This window comes from Polyodon spathula, chromosome 12 (assembly GCF_017654505.1).
Source record: "Polyodon spathula isolate WHYD16114869_AA chromosome 12, ASM1765450v1, whole genome shotgun sequence".
Classification (NCBI taxonomy): Eukaryota; Metazoa; Chordata; class Actinopteri; order Acipenseriformes; family Polyodontidae; genus Polyodon; species Polyodon spathula.
In genome coordinates this window covers 24,237,718-24,258,048 of record NC_054545.1, presented here as the reverse complement: position 1 = coordinate 24,258,048, position 20,331 = coordinate 24,237,718, and the positions used below count along the sequence as shown (strand labels likewise).

At 39.4% G+C, this 20,331-nt stretch overlaps 1 protein-coding gene across 1 annotated transcript in view; it reads right to left on the bottom strand.

Moving 5' to 3' along the window:
* LOC121323764 (ras-GEF domain-containing family member 1C-like) overlaps positions 1-20,331 on the bottom strand; it is a 68,453-nt gene that overhangs the window by 27,727 nt on the left and 20,395 nt on the right. The window contains exons 2-6 of the mRNA XM_041264967.1: positions 15,924-16,106; positions 14,336-14,458; positions 13,762-13,899; positions 5,321-5,533; positions 1,402-1,476 (exon numbers count right to left, since the gene is read on the bottom strand). Of these exons, the coding sequence (XP_041120901.1) occupies positions 1,402-1,476; positions 5,321-5,533; positions 13,762-13,899; positions 14,336-14,458; positions 15,924-16,100 (726 nt within the window). The 5' untranslated portion in view covers positions 16,101-16,106. The remainder of the gene's footprint in view (positions 1-1,401; positions 1,477-5,320; positions 5,534-13,761; positions 13,900-14,335; positions 14,459-15,923; positions 16,107-20,331) is intronic.

The following is a 20,331-nucleotide window of genomic DNA, read 5'->3' as shown; positions in this document are numbered from 1 at the left end:
CTTTGTAGAAATGTGTTTATTTCTACAAAGTTATTATGAGAGATCCTGTATGTGTGTGCACTGATTTAGAATACAATTTTCATTTATAAATCACTCCAGGGGAAATAAATACACTAGATTAAAATAAAAATTAAACTAGATCCCAAAGCAGGAAGGAAACATTTAAGCAAAAAGGCACGAGAGGGCATGGGTTCTGCTGGGTAGTGTCACTTCTTGGTACGCTGTAAGGCACGAGACGCAGACGAGTTTCTGCAGCAAACCAAGAAGTGACAATATCCAGTACGACCCATGCCCTCATGTGCCTTATTGCTTTTATAAACCTGATTCATAAACATGTTATAAAACAGAAAGGAGAGATCTATATAGTTTCTAAGGATTTATTAACATTTTGAGGTATAACCTTCCAAAACAGAAAATAGTCATGAACCCATGAACTAAAAATAATATTCATGTAAAACATTTGTTTTTTTGTTTCAGTAAAAGCAATAATTGTTTTTTTTTTTTAATAAAGACTTTAAATAACTATATAAATAAAAACTTTGCTTAGTTATATATCTGTGAGGTGCCTGCCTTCCTGCATATTCTACGTAACATTGTTGCTAGGTAATTCACTCCCACTGGCGCTAGCATATATCAAACAGCGCAAGAGTTTTAGGATGAAGATTATTCATTATTAAGTAATAATTTAAAGTCAAATTGTATTTTTTTTTTCAGAAGCCAGTTATTTAAGCATTAACAGCCCAATTTGTTTGTTTTGTGGTATTTATTTTTTCCAGCATGTCAATGCTACATTTTTGTACCTGTAAAGAGAGTGAGTGTCCGGTAAAGGAGTAGAGACAGTGAAGAAAGACGAGAGTCAGGTGGTTAAGGCATTGCATGTAGTAATATAAATACTGTCAGAAAATATAAAAATATCCACAGTTAAAAATGAAGAGTCAATTCCACAAAACGATGGGTGATAACAACTAAAAGGAGGAAAAGAAAATGGAATATCCGACAATTGGATCCGACCGGAGTTACATACTACAGTATATACTACAAATAAAATACCACAATGGTGTCAAGTTTAAAGTAGCAAACTGGTTTGTAGTGCAAACTAACGTAAAGACCTTTAGTGTCTTTAGTATCTTCCATGACAGCAGACATTTTTTGACAGGTGTTTTCTTTGATTTTGGTGGTGCAGTGATACATGGTTAGCACAGGTGCAGTGATTTGCCTTTGTTCCTCGTTCCTAATGGTGATATTGTGCTGGATATTGTAACGGCTTGGAACACTGACGGATCAATCAGTATGCAGCATTCTAACAATCTGTTTTATAATAACCATTCAGTAAGAACAGAGCAGCACCTCCTCCCTTATTTCCATTTACTCTCTTGATCGAATCCTCTTGAGTTAGCTTACCCTTGTGCTGTCCAGGGGGTCGTCATGTACAAAGGCTTGGACAAACTCCTCAGGGCCGATGTGACTGAGTCGTTCCTGTGGGAGAAAGAAGATCAATAACATGAACAAACATTAGCTGTATAACATTCACATCTCATAAGTTACCCCAGGGAAAAGGTGCTCTGTCTTATTCTACTGTACGTACAGGATTGATGACATCAAAGAAAGAATTGGTGTCAAGTAAAATTAAATAGCTAAATCATTAAAGGTGTAGCTTCACATGATCTTTTCCATGTTTTTACTGTTTCCTTATAGCGATTCTTATTGCAATTACAGTAATTTGTTGTGTATCTGTCCGTCACGGGTCTATAACAATTTATCACCAACAATTTATCACAAACAATTTATCACCAACAATTCATCACCAGCAGTTCATCACCAGGTACAATTAATCACCAGCGACAATTCATCAAGGAGGGGACATTATCATATCACAGCTGTTTAAAACACTACAGGTGAAAATGACCTGTGTGGCGCTTGCTAGCCTAACCATAACCCTAATCGGTGAGTTATTGTCGCTGGTGATGAATTGTTGGTGATGAAAAGTGCATGACAAATTGACGGAATACAGTCCATCACATATTCACCCTAACCATTTATCTGCCATGACCAAGCTCTTCAGAACCAGCACCAGGGTTGGATACTGAAGAGTGAGTAAGCAAGTCAAAACCGCTGACAGCCGAGCGAGTAGCCACGGTTTGTTTATTACTGAACACAGATTAATTCAGAGATTGTAGATCCTACCAAAGTTTTCATACACTGTGTTGTATGTGCTCAGTGCGCTGCCATTGCTGGAAGTGTCATGTGAGCTGTTCAGTGTGTTGATATGTAAATAAATCCTGTTTGCTTGCGGGGCGTATCAACTTCAAACTCTGTCTCGATCTCCTGCCTGTCACTCAGCAGCGAATACACCACCCACACTTCAGACAGCTACTCTGTCACAAGCATTAATACCCTGTATCTTTCTAAACAAGGGAATTAGGGGAGCTCCCTAATTTAAAATTTAAAACAGGATTCATTTGACTGACTTTACATAACTGCTCTTTCTCTGGTCCCACTGCAGTCAGATACAGACGACTGTACTCAATATATATATATATATATATATATATAGTAATACTTTCTGAATTAAGGAGCAGCACCATAGCGCACAGGTACGAACGATTTTTCTTTTTATTATTGCTGGTAATATATTGCAGACACTCTGGCTTGGGTTCTAGGCCACTAGAACAGAATAGCAGTTCCTGAACTCCGTCATATTTGAGTAGTTTCACCAGGAAACCAGTCTGTAAAACTTCATCTCATCTTGTTATCAAACTGGCCAGCTGCACAATGAAACCAGTCTGTAAAACTCAATCTCATCTCGTTATCAAATTGGCCAACTGTAGTCAACAATCTGCAACCAGTCATTAAACAGGAGTCAAAGATCACCTGTATGTAGACTTTTTTGTATAACTGCTATTTATAATTAGTTATACTTCCACTATTTCCCTGACAGTATAATATACTCACAGACATCTGTTCAGTCTACATATTTTCTGTAGTGTGAAATTTAAAACTTGCCTCCATTACATTGGCCACTTATAGGTAACTTCCAACAGCAATGTGAAGATCAATCCTAACTGGGGCTGACAGACAGACAGTCCCTGTTGAAAAAAATTTGATCTGCTGCTGATGGGAATGAAGTCAGTCCCAGAGCCAGATTTAAACCCTGGCAGAGGTAAGGCACAATATTGTAGAGAGAAGTGGCCTGCTGCCAAGTATCTGCTTCTACATTGACAGGTATTTAATCAGGATCGAGCAAGAATGGAAAGAGGAAGGTTGTATAATAATATACAGCTTTCTCTAGATAGATAATACTATCAGGTCTCCTATAGTCAAAATACATTCTCAGTCTCAGGGTTTTGCTGTAGCGGCTGTGAATCACAGGCAGTATAGCCTGAAAAATACACTAGGCTTATAGAGTGTACAGTTTTTACGAATAAAAAAAAAAAAAGAGTGGTTTTATTATTAAATATCTTCCAATTAAATTCAGAGCAAAAGCATATCTATATTTCTACAAACAGAGCCGGACTGGAAGCCTGCTGGAGACACTGAAGATACCACATGGTGTACATTAGGTTATAATTACGCTAGCCTTGGAACCTCAATTGTGCCACAAAAATAGATAATTAATTTGAAATTAGGTGGATACCAGTGGCTGGGTGTATGAGAAATATACTGCGTCTCTTTCAAATGCAGGGTCAAAAGTATTAAACAGAGCACATGAACATATTTTTACTTTTATACCACAATTGTAACTAACTGTAACCCCAGCACTGGTATTGATGTCGAATGCATTAATCTGTTTCTGTTGCCTTATAAGATGAAATATATAAGAGCGGTGTACCCTTTCTTTGCCTGGTTCAGGGTAGATGCAGAGTAATACTTTAGCTGTGATGCTTGTGTCCTTGGCAACAAGTCTGTCTCCTAATGTGGGTAAGAGATTGTAGAACTGAACTAGTGTGGAAAACAATACTGCCAGTATGGAACACCGGAAGAGACTTCAAGTTCTGTGTTATTATAGACTCATATACAGAATCTGGAATTTAAAGCATATTTACAAATATTTTTAATACTGTATTGCATAGAGACCCAGGTTTCATCAACTGGAATGCTGGTCCAAGCTATTAGCTTCGAATGAGGGGTGACGGAAGCCACCTTCCTTGAGAATTCTGGACAATGATTATTAGTCTGACCTAAATTATTAAAATTACATTTTGAATCAATTAAAAAGAAAACAACATTGGTTAATTTACAATGTTATAATTTGCAACTTGAATTAAAATAAATAAATAAATAAATAAGGTATTGATTGATTAATGAAACAGTGACCTTGCATAGAAGTTTTATTTTGCGGGTTGTACAATGACTGTTGTGGATCTGAAGGTTTTAATGTTCTTTGGGGTCACTTGGGTGGTCTGTATTGTACAAAGACGAAGTAAACATAGTAAAAACACCCTTCTATTTAATAATGCCAGGTTTCAGAAGGCTGCACTGTGTGCACAATGTCCTGTAATACACCAGCCACTGACTGTACATCCCATACTGGGGTCCATTTAAATAAATGCTGTGCCTTTAATAGACATGGAATAATTGCCAGGACTGACTACACTTTTTTCAAATAAACTACAAAGCCATGTAACTGGTAGTTTATGGTACTTAGTTTTTATTATTATTATTATTATTGAAGATAAACAAGTTTTAACCCGGCAAAATTATACTTTTAAAATTATAACTTCGTAAAATTGAAGCATTTAAGTTCCTTTTAATATATATATATATATATATATATATATATCTTTATATAGTATATATATATATATATATATATATATATATATAGCCTCGCCGCGGTATCATTCAACAGGTATGAAAGCAGGTATGAAATATCAGTTGTCTCCTTGCAACAGTGTCCCCATATAAGAATATCACATTTGTTCAATGTGGCATGTTTTACATAAAAGCATATTATACCACACAAGTATTTTCAGTTTAAAACCTGAGATCTTGCACTACTTCAGGTTAAAGGAAGCTCTCAATGTTGACATCATATTCTTGTGCTATCTAGGTGCACTTATACTCACTGCTTCTGTCAGTGTCTGAAAGACTATCAGTCAATAGGAAAGCAAGCAACTGGTTGCTGACAGGAACGAAGTCAGTAAAGGGGTAGGGGACAATGTAACTCTCCAGGTATAATGACCTGGGAGGTGCAAGCTAGTTTAAAATTGTACATTGCAAACATTGATTTCTTTAACCTAGTGTAGTACCACATACCATGTTTTAAAAAGAAAATATGGGTTTGCTATAACCTGTTTGTTGTGCCAGCTGGAAGACTCACCAGCTCCACGTGGGTTAGCTGCTGTGCCAGCGTGTAGGGGTCGTTGCAGATGATCAGTATGTCCCTCTGAATGGGGGGGGGTTTGCTCTTGTATGCAACCAGCTTGTCTGAGACGGAGGAGTTAACTTTAACAATGCTCTCCTCCCCTTGGTTCAGGGAGGCCAGCTTCTGGTTCAGATTCTGAAGGAGCTGGTTCATCTTTTTCCAGTATGCCTGTAAGAAAGAGTTTATTGTTAGCATCAAGTTTAAATAAAATCAGCTGAACTGAGGCAAATAAGTAACTACATTAGAATCTTAACTAACTAGACACCCTACAGACTGAATATTTATGGCTGCTTATCTTTGATCATCTTTTACCATCTGAACACATTTGCAGAAATGATCAGTGGCAAAATGCCTGGGTAAGTCAAAAGTGTAGCGTGCAAATCAAAGGCGGATAGGGTGAGTTTGTATAAGGCACGGTGAGACCACACTCAGAATACTGTACTCAGTTCTGGTCCCGACTTTGCTGTGTTGGAGACAGTACAGCAAAGGCAACCAGAGTAATCACAGGGCTATACAATATGAGTGATGCAGATAGGCTTAACAAACATAATCTATTTTGTCCAGAACAAAGAAGGGTAGGTTGAGTTTTTAAAATGAAGGAGTCAACAAAGTTAACCCTATACATTATTTTATTCACAAGGACAAATGAATTGAAATTAGCACAGAGACCCTTTTTTACACAGAGAGTGGTGAGCGTATGGAATGGGATACCGAGTTACTGACGTTGAATCACTGGTACCCTTTAAAAACCAACAAGACAACGTTCTGGGATCAATCAGAAACGAGGAACTGGGCAATAAGCCTCCTCTCATTCAAAACTCTTCTTATGTTCTTAAGATTAGAAACAAGCATTATATTTATAGACAGTGGGGACCTTATCTAAATATCACTGTCAACATTTTACATATTTTTACAGACAGAAATACACAAAAGACTCAAGTGCAATGTTAGATGTTTCATAACCTTAATACACACATGTTATTTATGTAAACAATGACAGTGTTTCAATTCAGAAACATTGAGATTGACTGTACCCAAGTACCTAAGAATTGTGGTACCAGTAATAAATCCACAGAAGAAACCCCAGCATATTCTATTTCTATAAGGGTAATGAGGACCAGTAAATAGGTATCTTAATTTGTAAAGAAAACATCAAAGAGTTTTTTTGGTTGCCTCAGGTGCATTATGTAAGGGATAAACAACTGTAGAAGGGTGGTAGGCAATTCAATGACACACACAGGAGAAAGAAGGTTTCTTTGCAATACCGCACTGGTGCCCTGTTAAATAGCAGCCTGGTATGGGTCTGAAATCTCCATTATCTTATATAATGTATTATTATTGTAGTTTAGTACCACTTTGAATGTCATTTTCTGTTTCAGTCATTCTGGTGACTTTTTAACCTGTACCCGATTTTGAATATGTTACTGCTGTATCTCTCTCATCCACTAGGGGAAGAGCTTTGCAGAGAGACAGGTTAATGGTTGCACATGTTTGAAAGCTCCTTTGACGCCACCAGAGTGCTTAAACTTTTAAAAGAGTCAGCAGCATGTGATGACTGAGACAAGAAGAATACATTAGTTAAGATAACTATGATATTTCATTACCATACCAAGCTCTTTAACTAGTAGTATCATAGGCACAGTCACATTTTGCCAAGCACACCTCAATCCTGACCTGAATCCCCCTCAGTCCCTGGCCTTTCTCAACACAGACTGTGATAGTCTGTGCTGTGTGGCAAGCTGTGCTGTGCAATAGTGTTGTGCTGTGCGGAATTCTGTGCTGTTTGATAGTCTGTGCTCTGCGGCAGCTGTGCTGTGAGGTAGTGTGGTGCTGTGTGGCAAGCTGTGCTGTGCAATAGTGTTGTGCTGTGCGGTAGCTGCGCTGTGCAGTAGTGTGGTGCTGTGCGGAATTCTGTGCTGTGTGGCAGCCAAACCATGGTAAACTATGGTAAATGCATAGTATAACCAAGAGAAAAGCATGGAACAACTGTGGAAAACTTTAATAAGGGAAGATAATAATAATAATAATAATAATAATAATAATAATAATAATAATAATAATAATAATAATAATAATTATACAAAAAAGGCCAGCTCAGGCCAATTAATAATGAAACCAGTGTTTAATTTATTTCATCTTCATTATCTTCAAAGGTCCTGCCGTCTTTTGAATTGAACTTAGGCAACAGTACTTCTGATTAGCACACCTTTCTTATGCTGGAACACAGATAATCCTTTTAAGCTTTTGCTTGAAGGTAAGAATACAAACAATGAAGCCCTAATTGATTCTCTGATAGTGATTTCCGGTATCACAGAAGCAATAAAGAGAACTTCAAACAACTTGAGTTGTGTAAAACAAACAGTGACTTCTCTGTTTCAATCAGCTGTCAAATAACAATTGATTGTCATCTTTTAAACTAAACGCTGGGCAAATACATACCTTGAAAACAAGATACGTGAGTAACTGACGAGGATAAAAATAACACACTGCCAGTATGAGTCCCGTGAGAAAGTAGGGCCCTGTATAAGATCAACAGCATATCTCCTCAAAACTAACAGCCATGGACATTTAGGGAGGCTGTGTGGTCCAGTGGTTAAAGAAACGGGCTTGTAACCAGGAAGTCCCTGGTTCAAAACCCAGCTCAGCCACTGACTCATTCTGTGACCCTGAGCAAGTCATTTATGTCTTTCGGGTGAGACATTGTTGTAAGTGACTCTGCAACTGATACATAGTTCACACACCCTAGACTTGTATCTTGTAAAGCGCTCTGTGATGGTGGTCTACTATGAAAAGGCACTATATAAAAATGATTATTATATTAAGATTTAACAGGAAGTGTTACGCTAACAGCCATGCACATGCAACAGGCAGTGTTTTGTGATGCACTGTCATTAGGGATTCTGTCCTCTGTCAGTGAGATGACATTACAGCTTCATGATAAACACGCAATTGCTTCCCAGTGAACAAGGGCTGTATTCAGAAACTACATTTTTCTAATTAAGTTACTTAATACAAATTACTTGTATGAAAGCATATAGATATAACACAATTATTTCATCAATATATAAAAATGCACTCAAGAAGAGTCTAAAAAAACTAAACATTCTATTTTTCTCCCCATTTACAAGAACTCAAACTCCCAGAAGCAGCTGAGCTGCGCTCCTTGCAGTGCAGCTTGGCATGCTGACACTCACTTACTAACATATAATAAAAACAGAATACATGTTAAAAATCACACAGCTTTACCATAACGTGTGTCTCTCTCTAATGCAATAATATGTGAGATCTCTTGTGTGATGGTGAGGTTTTGTGTAATTATTTTGTTAGCTCAATGTACTTTGAGAAAGCACACGATTGCTGTGGGTTTTTCTGAATATAGCCAGTAAACCAATGTATCAGTTGTAAATATCTACACTGCTGTGCAAAAGTCTTAGACATGTTGCATTTTTCTACTCCAGTGCATTATGAGCATCAACAAGTTACTCAAAGCCTCCACTATTTTTATTTATTTATTTACATTTTAGCCAAGGCGCTTTACAAGTTTAAACAAAATGGTACAATCAAAAAAAATGGGTGAAAAAGAATGTAAGCTTATTGGGCTAGGGTGAGGAGACAGATTAGATGCTTAAATGAGAGCAAAGGACCAGCGGCTAGGTCAGGGTCAGGGAAGCAGGATCATAACAGGAGGTCAGGTGCCAGAAGTATCAATAGGATAGGCTAGGGAGAAGAGATGTGTTATGAGCGAGGAACGGAAATTACGCAGTGTGGGTGACTGTTTTATGACAAGTGGAAGTCTATTCCAAAGAAGATAAGCAAGAAGGGAAAAGGAATGGAAACGGGATTGGGCACAAGGCGAGGGTGGGACAGAGAGGCTTGGGAGTGTAAGGGACATGAGGGAACATAGTAGCTGATCAATGCAGCCAGATAAGGTGGGGCAAGACCATGGAGAGATTTGTACACAAGGTTAAGGAATTTGAATTGGCAATGATAAGACAGGGAGCCAGGTGGAATGGGAAGCTGGGGGTGGGACTAGTCTGGGCGAGAGTCAGAAGGTGTAGGCAAATAGTACTAATTTTGGTGGTGAAGTAGCCAGAGAGATCAAAATAGTATTTTCTACTATTATAACAACCTTGACTTGCATAAAGAAGGAAAAACATTGAGTGAAATAGCTTGCACCACTCGATTTTCAAGGTGTGGTATCCTAAGCATAATCAACAAGCGCAGAGAAACATCACCTGTAATTGACAAACCCAGGACTGGAAGACCCAAAAAGCTGTCCATCAAGGATGAGCAATACTTTAAGATAATATCCTTAAGGAATAGAAAGAAGACAAGTGTTGAACTGACAACAGAACTGGCAGAAGGCACAGGTGTTGTTGTCCATCAAATCAACAGTACGAAGGTCACTCTTGAAATTAGGACTTAAAGGATGTGTTGCAGTAAGAACACCTCTTAAGAAAGGGGAACAAGACTAAAAGGCTAAAATATGCACAAGAACACAGAAATTGGACTATGCAACAATGGTCAAAAGTGCTTTGGACTGTTGATAGATGGACAATGACACCTGTACTTCTGCCAGTTCTATTGTCAATTCAAGATGTTGAGATGGTTATGATATTTGCTTTAGAGTGCAACCAGATTAGTGACTCAAAAAGGTATGTCGATGCAAAAAGCACAAGCACTTTCATGGCTTCGCAGACTAGTTCTAAGTAGTCCATGTGCAGAGATAACCAAAAATCACAAAGTAATTGTTTTGGAAAAGTTTCAGGGTATTATTGCATGCTAAATCCACAAGCTTGTCCTGTACTGCAGGGGATAAGGTTGCATTTTTAACAGCATCTTCTTCAAATGGGTTTCTTATCCAAAGGCTACATGTTGCTGCAGTTGGTTTTATACGCCTTGCAAGTGTGACAGGATGATGTCCTTTATCTTCAACTCGCAGGATAAATTTTCTCTCATGAAATCTGCCATCAAAGAGAAAGTTTCAAAACTGCCACCCTGCACACCAGATATTAAGCTTTTGAATGAATACTTCGATCTTGTCATTCATAAAAAAGAAGGTTATATATCACATCCCTATAGACATTTGTTGAGTCCCATAAAACACATCCGTGAGATAAGCAAGCATTGCAAGCCACTGGGAATCTTGGAGAAGTCCAGCATGAGGAAATCATCATTTCTCCTGAAAAATCACTGCTTCTTGTCTCAACTCCAACAAAAGTGTCAGTGAAAAAAACACTGCTTCTTATCTCAGCTCATACAAACGTATCAAAACCTTCCCACGAGAAATCCATTATGCTTTCATATGGAACAGCAATTGCTCATGTTCAGAACCCAGTTCTTTGCAAATCACGGAAAACAAACCACTTTTACAGCCTCATCAAGCACCTTGTGAAGATCAACAGGCATATTCTTAGTAGCTAAAGCTTCACAAGGTATTGAACAATGGGTCCCAGGAGCATTGCGTGTACATGCTGAATTCGAGTCACTAGGCCACTGTTATTTCCTGTCATAGCTCTACACAGCAATACCGCAATACACAGCTCCCAGTCCAGCCCAGCATCTTTAACTGCCTCAGAAAAAGTGTCCTGAATGCTTTCCGCCAAAACAATACATCCTTCTACACGGATACATCACAAATGCATCTTACAAAAGCTAACAGCTGTGCAGCCCCTGATATATCAGTCGATTAATTGAGTTGTCTAGCAGAAAAGTCCATGTTTTTGACATTAATGTAAAGCTGTTCATGAACGTCAGCAGCCATTTCATTAATGCACAGTGCAACCGAATTGTTTGAAAGGGGCTTGCAGTCAGGTCTGAGCAAAATGGTTGCCAATTTAGCAATAGTGTGGGGCTTACTGCCTTTTGCTATCCTTAAAACCACCATGTAGGACATACGGAGACCTTTAATATTCACGCTGCTTGCTTGAAAAATAACATCCTATTGTTTTTTCAGATTCACCAACTTCCTCTGAAAAAAAATCTTTTGGTTTGTCATTGAGGGAAGGTTGCTTGGTTTCTACATGATGGTGCATTTTTGAAGGCTTCACACTTTCTTGAGCACCTATTTTACCATAAAGAACACACTGCAAATTTGTCATGGATCCAGCATATGTAAACCCCAGCTCAATATATTTGTCATATTTCCGACTTTTCACTTTTGAAACATGACTTCCATGCTCACATTCCTCACTAGCCATCTTAAAAGCAGTATTTTTCAAAAATGATCCACTTTATTACACAACGAAGTTCGTCAAAACTGAAACTCATCCACAAAAAAACTTGTCTTTGTAAAATGGTCACTTAGTTTATTACATTTTCATATGAGATTAACTCTTCTTTGATATGGTTTCCAGAATAATTGGTGAGAAATGTCAAGGAAAAGAGCCACTTAATTATCAAACACAATTCTATATTTATAACAATGTAACTTCTGGTTACGTAAAGATATAGGTGGGACATACAGAGATGAAGGAAGGAGAAGAAAGTAGAACGTATTAATTAATAATACTATAGGGAGGGTGTGACTAAATCCTTGCCACCCCCAGTTTGAGAAAGCCTGGTTTAGATCATTAAGACAGACCCCAGTACATTGTTGTGACAAAGAGCGAATGAATCTGGATCAACAATCTCCCTCTCAACCTGTGAGAGCACTGCACAGCAGGAATTATGTGCGCCGTACTGAATGGTTGGGCAGTTCATTCCAGGGTCAGTCGGAAGCCAGCCATTCAGGAAAGGGGCGACGTCACGGTACCAGGAGTCATCACCCTAGTACGGTGAGCAAAGTTTCATTCATGAATTGGAGGAGATGTGATTGAACTAGCTGTCGGAGGGGGCGGGGCTATGGGTACTTTAGGGGGATGTGACGTCATGATCAGTTCCTTTTGTTGTGGTTAATGGGAGGAACGGAGAGAGGAGAAACTGAGAGTGTTGTGTTGGGGCAGCTAACTGTGTATGTTTGTCTTCGCCAGACGGCTAATACTAACCCGGAAGCTGTCACTTCAAGCCAGTATTAGACCTGGACGTCACTGCACCTGAACACGAATATGCGCACCCCTGGATCAAGCACCGCACCTGCACCTACAGAACACACTGTCCGGAGACGTATCAGTGTTGTGTCTGTGCTTATTGTGATTATTATTTCGGGACTGCAACCCCCCTTGTTTTGATGCTGGCTATACCCATTGGTGGGTAGAGCCAGCATTATTATTTAAATCCGGTCAAGGAGCCCGAAAGGAAATTAAAAAGAAATACCTTGAACCGTGAACTTTGTGTTTGTCTTTGTTGGAGCACCTACATCACCCTTTCACGACACACAGCCACCCACACATTCACAATTGCATAACATATTTTATCCTCGTATTGAGAGATCTAGGATTGAATAACTTTTTTCATAGTTAATACTGCAGCGTGAATCTTGCTTTCATTCAACCAATGATGGGCAAATCTTACTGTTCCTCATTACACTGTGGTACTAAACAAATTGAATCCAGCTGTCAAATACAAGTTTAAACATACTTTCTTTTCCGTAGATTACACTTGCTCTATAAACAGGGTATATTCATGGAGTGCTCTGGTTATTTCATCCGTGGATGCTGTGCGTAACTGTGACAGAAATATAATTAGTTCTGGTTGTAAATCTCCCTCCCGACCTGTGAGGGCACTAAATAGTGAAAGGGGAAGTCTTTGGACGGGCTGGCCTGACAGTTCATTTCCATGGTCGGGAAGTCAGTCAGCCTGGAAGAAGGCGAGACTCCGGTGCAGGAACGTATTAACCATGAAGGTAAACCATGTAGCAGCTGCAGGCAATAGAGACAGCTGCAATCACTTACCAAGGGGTCATGCATGCTAGCATAAAGAGGATGGAGAATCATAAATCTTTTCCTTTGCTTGGTTTCTGTTATAAACTGGAAGGACCAAGTGTGAAGCAGAGAAAAGCTTACTAGAAATAATCGTGAGTGTTTTGTTTGTTTGATGGTGTCTGTTTAAGTAACTACCTGTGTTTGTGTATCACTAGACGGCTATACATGAATCCAGAGCCGTCGCCTTGGGCCACCACAAAACCGGATCAACATTGCACTAAACTGTCACGAGAAATAATAAATTGTTATCATCCACCACAAACACTACTGCACGCACCAGGACAGGTGACTGTGGCGAATATTATTGTGGGGCAGATCATTTGTCTTTATTATTTAGGGCTGCAATCCCTGTTACTGTTCTCCATGTTTTACACATTGCTGTGTATCACCGGAGCTTATTATTTGGTCGCCACACCAGGATTACAAATAAAGTGTCTTTTTTCCAACCCGGATTACAATTGTCAGTCTGTGATAATTTCTGCACTGCATCACCTCTGCACCTGTTCATTACCAGCAGTCACTTTGCCACAGTACCTCATCGCAAGGAGCGATCCTGTGGATCATTCCCTTCAAGTGTGCCACCATCTTCTCCTCTCTGAAGTCATACGGGAACGTCTCCGCCCACTCCGTTAGGAGCTGGAGGATTTTGGGCCCAAATTTTCTGACTTTTGCCTAAAACAAGAGAAAAAAATCTTTACTAACAATGTTTTAGATAACAGGGGGAAACACAATACTCAATAGTACAGCAATACTAATAATTCTGAGCGCTTCTGGTTTTAATTGCTCCACTATTGAGCTATTTGATTTCTCACTAAATCCACCTGGCTTCGAGCTACTTCAAACTGTCTGGAATGAACAGCCTTCCTCAGTCCATTCAACTTGCCTAACAAGATGACTTTTCAACTCGACTGACAAGATGACTGCAAACACCATACAACACTAAATGAAAGATTAAAAAAAAGCAATTAAAATGACACTTGAAGCTGTATACTGGTTAACTGCATGCTCCGAGTTGTGTTTTGCTGAACTTTGCAAACGGTACAAAGAGCATTTACACTCCTAAAAAAAACTAATCTAAACAATATTTACAGATACAAACGTGTCCCACCTTATCAAGTACAGGGTCATCAAGGTTCTGCTGCTCGATGCACATGTGGCACAATCTGGAGAGCAGTTCCTGAGGTTCAATGAAGAGTCTGGAGCTCAGGAGGAATGTAAATATGTAGGCTTTCTACAGGAGTAAAGAGAGCATGGGTCACACCTTTAATATCGATAGAGCAGCCCAAACAAAGGCAAAGGGAGCATTGATGTAGAGGTCAGAATTTAAAAAAAAACACCACTAAAAACAAAAAAAAATCCTGGCCTACAGTGGGAAGAATGACTGCATCCTTTCAAGCTGAGAGAACACAAAGCCACTTTCAGAAGACAAGGTTTGCATGGCACACCAGGGAGACCTGGGGTTTGATACAGCAAAGTTGCCTCAAACTAGGTCTCCTGGAACCAGGTTTCAAGTCACTGTTGCTGAAAAAGTGGCTTTGTGTTCCTTCAGCTTAAAAAAAATCTATTTAAAAATAATAGAGTGTTGTGTGTGCAGCGGGAGGTTGTCAGCACTGTCTTTCTGGATATCGTAGAGCTAGAAATCAATTAACCAGCACAGCACTTAGAATGTGCACAAGTGTTTTTGAAGAAATTAAGATTCCCTGTGCATAGGCTATTTCTCACATTTAGTCGTATTCAGCAATTCGTCACTGACAGAGACTCTCTTCTGTCTGAGCTATCAGCTGTAACAGCTATCAGCAATATTTTATTGTTTAACAAAAACATATCAAAGGTTAGCTTAAATAATTGTATAAAAAGTAATGGAGTCACCACGGTGTGCATTGAGCTGTGCAAATATGCAAATGTGGGAGAGCCATCAACAGCACACATCATTATAGCAGATCTTGTACTACCATTGCCACTTACAGCTGGTGCCGATGCACTTTCAATAAAGACCACTAGGATGGCTACTACACTGTGAGTCCCTTTTTTCTGGTGCAAGGCTTGGGTATTACTAACTGAAAGTGACATTACAAACAACACTGAAAATGAGGAAGAAAATATGAATATCACTTATGTCCATTCATGTTTGTTGAGCAATAAGGGGGGGGGGGGGGGGGGGGGGGGGGGGGGGTTTAAAGGTTGTGTCAATTCCACACCAACACATACTTCAGTGTTGGTTTTCCACATTGAACTCTTTCAGCACTCTGTAACTGTACAGAAGCACTGCCCTCAATAATGAAAAATGTAAAATATTAATAAGCTTTAGTGTCCCAGGCACAACTATACATATTTTTATTTTAGTTTACTGGGCTGCTTTTCTATTCTACTAGGACTGCAGTTCTTAATTTGAATGCCATTTACTTCAATTTGAAAGCTAACCTTGGTGACAGTTTGCTTTCTAGTTATTTCCTGTAAGATAGCTCTAACTGTGTAGAGACACAAGCCTTGACCTATCTGAGTTGACCTGCCCCCCGAATATAACTTGAAGGAGTAGAACACTAGGTTACAAATGACAATCTGAGAACCCCAAACTTCTTAACTATGTAAAAAACAAAAACAAAAAACAAGGGCACTACACCTTGGAAACAAAGTAGCAGCTGTACTTGTTGGTGCTACTTGCAGTTCTTCTTCTAAGCTGCACTCATCCCCCTTACCTCTGGGTAGTACTCTGTAGTGGGGACCAGGTGTTGTATTAAAGCGTCAAGGGATGCAGAGGTGAGGTTTCCATCCTGGAAGATCAGTCCTCCTTGGTCACTTTCTTTAGGAGGTTGCAGAAGAGGGCTGAATCCACTGGGGGTAAACATACTGGTAGAACACAGCATTTGGGGCATGCCGCCCTAGAAGAGACAATATGAAAGGAATAGGGTTAATAACAATCCACATACTCCTCTGCCAAGGTAACGCCGCATTACACACATCAAAATGTCCATGAATACAGCAGATCTATAAATACTGGGATAGTCTGTTTCCAAGCCAGTTTGTTGATTCTCTTTTCATGCTTTTTCACTACAACACTATTTTCATAAATAGAACATTAGAATGTGAACAGTAAAACTGTTCGTGCCCTGCTGTAGGAAGGGTTATTTTATTATGCTGGAAAAATAAATCAAAAACCATAAAAAAGTGGATGTACTCGTTATTAAGAAGTATGAGGTCCTCAGCACCGTCTCTCTGAGTAACCTAGTAGAGCTAAAAATCAATTACCCGGCACAACGCTCTCAAAATTTGCCACTTGTTTTGAATAAATTGAGATTCTCCCTTCCAGATGAGATTATTTCCTCATATTTAGCTGTATTTATAGAAAGGTTGCTAAGCCTTTTGCTCCAGTGAAAAGTCAGAAACATTAAAAAAAGTTTGGAAACAACATGGTTTACAGAAAGACTAGGGGTGGGGATTGGATTGCCCATTTCCTCACTCAGACCCTTCACTTACTAAATATCTTCATATCCATGAATAGATAATGAGCAAGACATCTCACAAGTAGAATGCACCCCGGAATCTTTTCCTTTTTCTAGGAAAGCAGCAGAGCTGGGGATGGGGGGTTTGTTGCCGGATATCTTGACTCAGACTACTTGCTCATTAAATATCTTGGTATCTCTGAATAGATAATGGTCTCCTCTTTACAAATAGGCTAAGCATTTTAATGAGAAGTCTGTCTCATAGGTGCAGTGCATAGGGGAGCATTTGTTCTCCATTTTACACAAAACATTATTTTCTGAGTGGTGACTGCCAAGACTGGTACAAAATTCAACGTAGGGTTGTCCTTGGCAGCCCTGACGGTCAAATGAAAAGAAAATATCTACTACATCTTACTACATTGGTAGTAAGTGGATCATATTTGGAATACCACAGAACTTGGGGGAAGAGATTAAAATCTATTGCATATTTTAAAGAGGGGACTATTTTCTATTCAGGGATACCAAGATATTTAGTGTTGATGTGAATCACTGGGATCCTTTAACACTCCAATTGACTTGACTAAAATCTTTACAATCTTAAAAGGAGTTGACATCGTTAACATGAACCAATACTTCAAGCACAGCACAGAAACCAGGCACAGAGACACAGTTTGAAATTAAGTTGAGATAGTCTTAGGAGACAGGGTGGGAGACACTTCTTTACACAGAGTGGTGAGGAGGTGGAATGGGCTACCTTGTCATGTCACTGATGCAGAACCACTGGGATTTTTGAAGACCCGGCTTGACAAATTGCTTTGAGAACAACGCAACTAGATACCGGGTGAGCACTGATGAGCCCAATCAGTCTCCATTGCAAACTTTATCCTCAAGAGGTAAAGAATAGCAAATATCATCACAACTAGATGGGTGTTTCTCAAGATACGAGACAGAGCTTTAGTAAGATAAAACAAATTTGGAATTCTAATTGGAGAACTCTAATTGGAGCGGCTAATTGTAGTAATGCTTACAGTTGTTTCTACATATAGAAAACAGTTTATACAACTGTGATAAAAACCTTCACAGGACATTCCTTTGCACATGCTTTTGACAGTATCAGAGCGATTGGTTTTCAAAGGGCTGGGACTTACTAAGCCCTATGTTGCTCTCTATTCCTCTCACCGGGGATAATGGTCTCCTGTGGTGCTTGATAAAACCCTGGGACACAGGACACATCTGCAGACTTTGCCCCAGGGCTCAGAAAGTCATTTGAGTGAGAATAGGACATCTGTCAAGATCAGGGGCAAGGCAGGAGGGCCATCCCTCTGCTTTCCTACTAATTATTGAGCAGGAAGTTAGCCATTGTGTTGGAAAGCGATGACCTTTAAGATGTTTATGGTCTCCAACCGAGGCTTAGAAAGGGAGTAGGGAAAATAATTGATTCCACAAATTTCAATCAGAAGAGGTTAGCCTCTTCTGATACAAGGGTGTTCTTATGTTAACTTTTGCAAGTGGAATATTGATGGGCAGTGTTATACAGTGCAGTGTAAGGGAGGTGTGATGAAATAAAGGGATTTTGGCTTGTAATTCCACTTCCCAACAGCAGAGGGTGTCAGCCCAAATTAAAGTACCCTTCGCCAGGATCATGTGAGCAAGACAGAAGCCTCTATTGTGGGCAATGCCATCCTGATGAAGGGCAACAATCTGTGTGCACGTGGCATGGCCACTCGGATGGAAGGGGAATTATAAACACCTGTAAGTCAGCAATTGCCATTTCCATGACTCCAGGGGCGGGGACACAGCTACAAGGGGCATCAGGTTGTTGTACTCAGGGGTTTGTGCTTGGAACGGGAGATGAGAGGAGGAGGGGTGAATTCCAGAATATAGAAGGTGAATAATGAGACTGTGCTTCTTTAAATAACTTGTGTCTTTATTTTTTGTTTTCTCGATCACGTGGACGTACAGACTTTTAAACATCCCTTTATCGTGACCTTCCTGTCACAGGAGCATTGTAGGTGTATGTTACACAGCACAGTGTAAGGGGGCATTGTAGGTGTATTTCACCTTACCTTACAACAATGAAATTATTCACCAAGATGTTTAAACGGGAGCATAAGGAGACTATTCTTCAATGACTGCTGCCTCTAATCCCTACAGGGAAGTTGGCATCTGTTCTCCAGAAGTAACATTTCTTCTGATTTAAAACATACAAAAACATAATTTGAGCAGTGTGTGCTACAATATGCCCTTGCCAACTACATACCTACTATCCCTCTCTCAAAACATATTTACACATGACAGAATGCATGTCAGTGATGTCATCTGCATATTAATCAGTTATGTAAGGACAGACCACTTACAACAAAGCGTGTGCTATATTATGCAGGTGTTTTTTTTTGCTCAGCCACTAATATACTGAAAGGGCTTTGTACCAAACCTGAAGCACACACTCCTGGGTCAATGACCATGAACATCATAAACTGTCCATCCTGTTAGGCAAACAATCTTTTGCAAAGTTAATATGTATCTTAACCCACAGATTCATCCAGCTTGAGAGAATAATTCAGGCTAGTGACAAATGTGAAGCAGTAGAATTATCTTTCTAATCCTCTACAAAACACAATTTAAAAGGGCAGTAGAGCTTTCTGTGCATGACTCTCTCACCACCAGAAAGGCAAGACACAGACTCAAGTAATCAATACTAACAAGCAGTTCTGCTACTGCATTACAACAGTTACTACACCAACCTGCTGATTACATTTTTTTTTCCAGATGTACAAAAAACACAAATAGAAACAACTGCCATATTCAGCACATATTTTGCATAACTATTTTAATGTGCCATTGTATACCCCACATGTATTCTGTAATTAAATATGCATCTCCCTGCTGTAAGTTTCAGCTAAGCAAGATAGAAGATGTTGTTTTGATAGAAGGTTGATCATAAGCATTTACTACAAATATTTTTAAAACAGGCATGTTCCTACTACTGAAGATTCACAGCAGAATTATTGCTGGTTGCATTCCTACATGCATGTGGGGACTGCATGTTGAGAAATAACTATGAATGGAGCTAGTGAAAACTCACTTGTGTACCACCATTGGGAAACAATGGAAAAGTCCACTTCCCAGCTACTCACATGCTGGCTGGCATGCACCAGAAAGAATCGTGGGAAGATGAAGTTGATTTTATGATCAAGTCCTTCCTTATCTATACATCAAGATAAAAGGGAACATGGTTTGTTTGAAGGTTTGCTTTCATGTTTGGTGGTGCACGCACTGTACTGTACGTCTGACTGCTGACATTTGAAAAGTTGTTTGGGTGTTCTCACCTTATCCAGGCATTCAATCAAGCGTGGTAGTTAACAAGACTGTTTGTAACATAACCATGGTCTGACAATGACAATGGGAGACAACTGTTTGAGCATTATATAATCAGGTCCTGTTCCATTCTGGTGCACAAAGCACACTTTTCAGGAATGCTGCCATTGGATAAAATTTAAAAGCACTATACTGTGCTCAGATACATTTCATAAAACAATCATTTGTTCTTATGTTTATATCACCCCCTGGAGCCACAATTCTAAAACAATATGCTTATCCCGGTTTGTGGAGAGGCAATACATTGTGTTATACTCTTTAGTGTACTGTGCTGCGTGTTGACTTA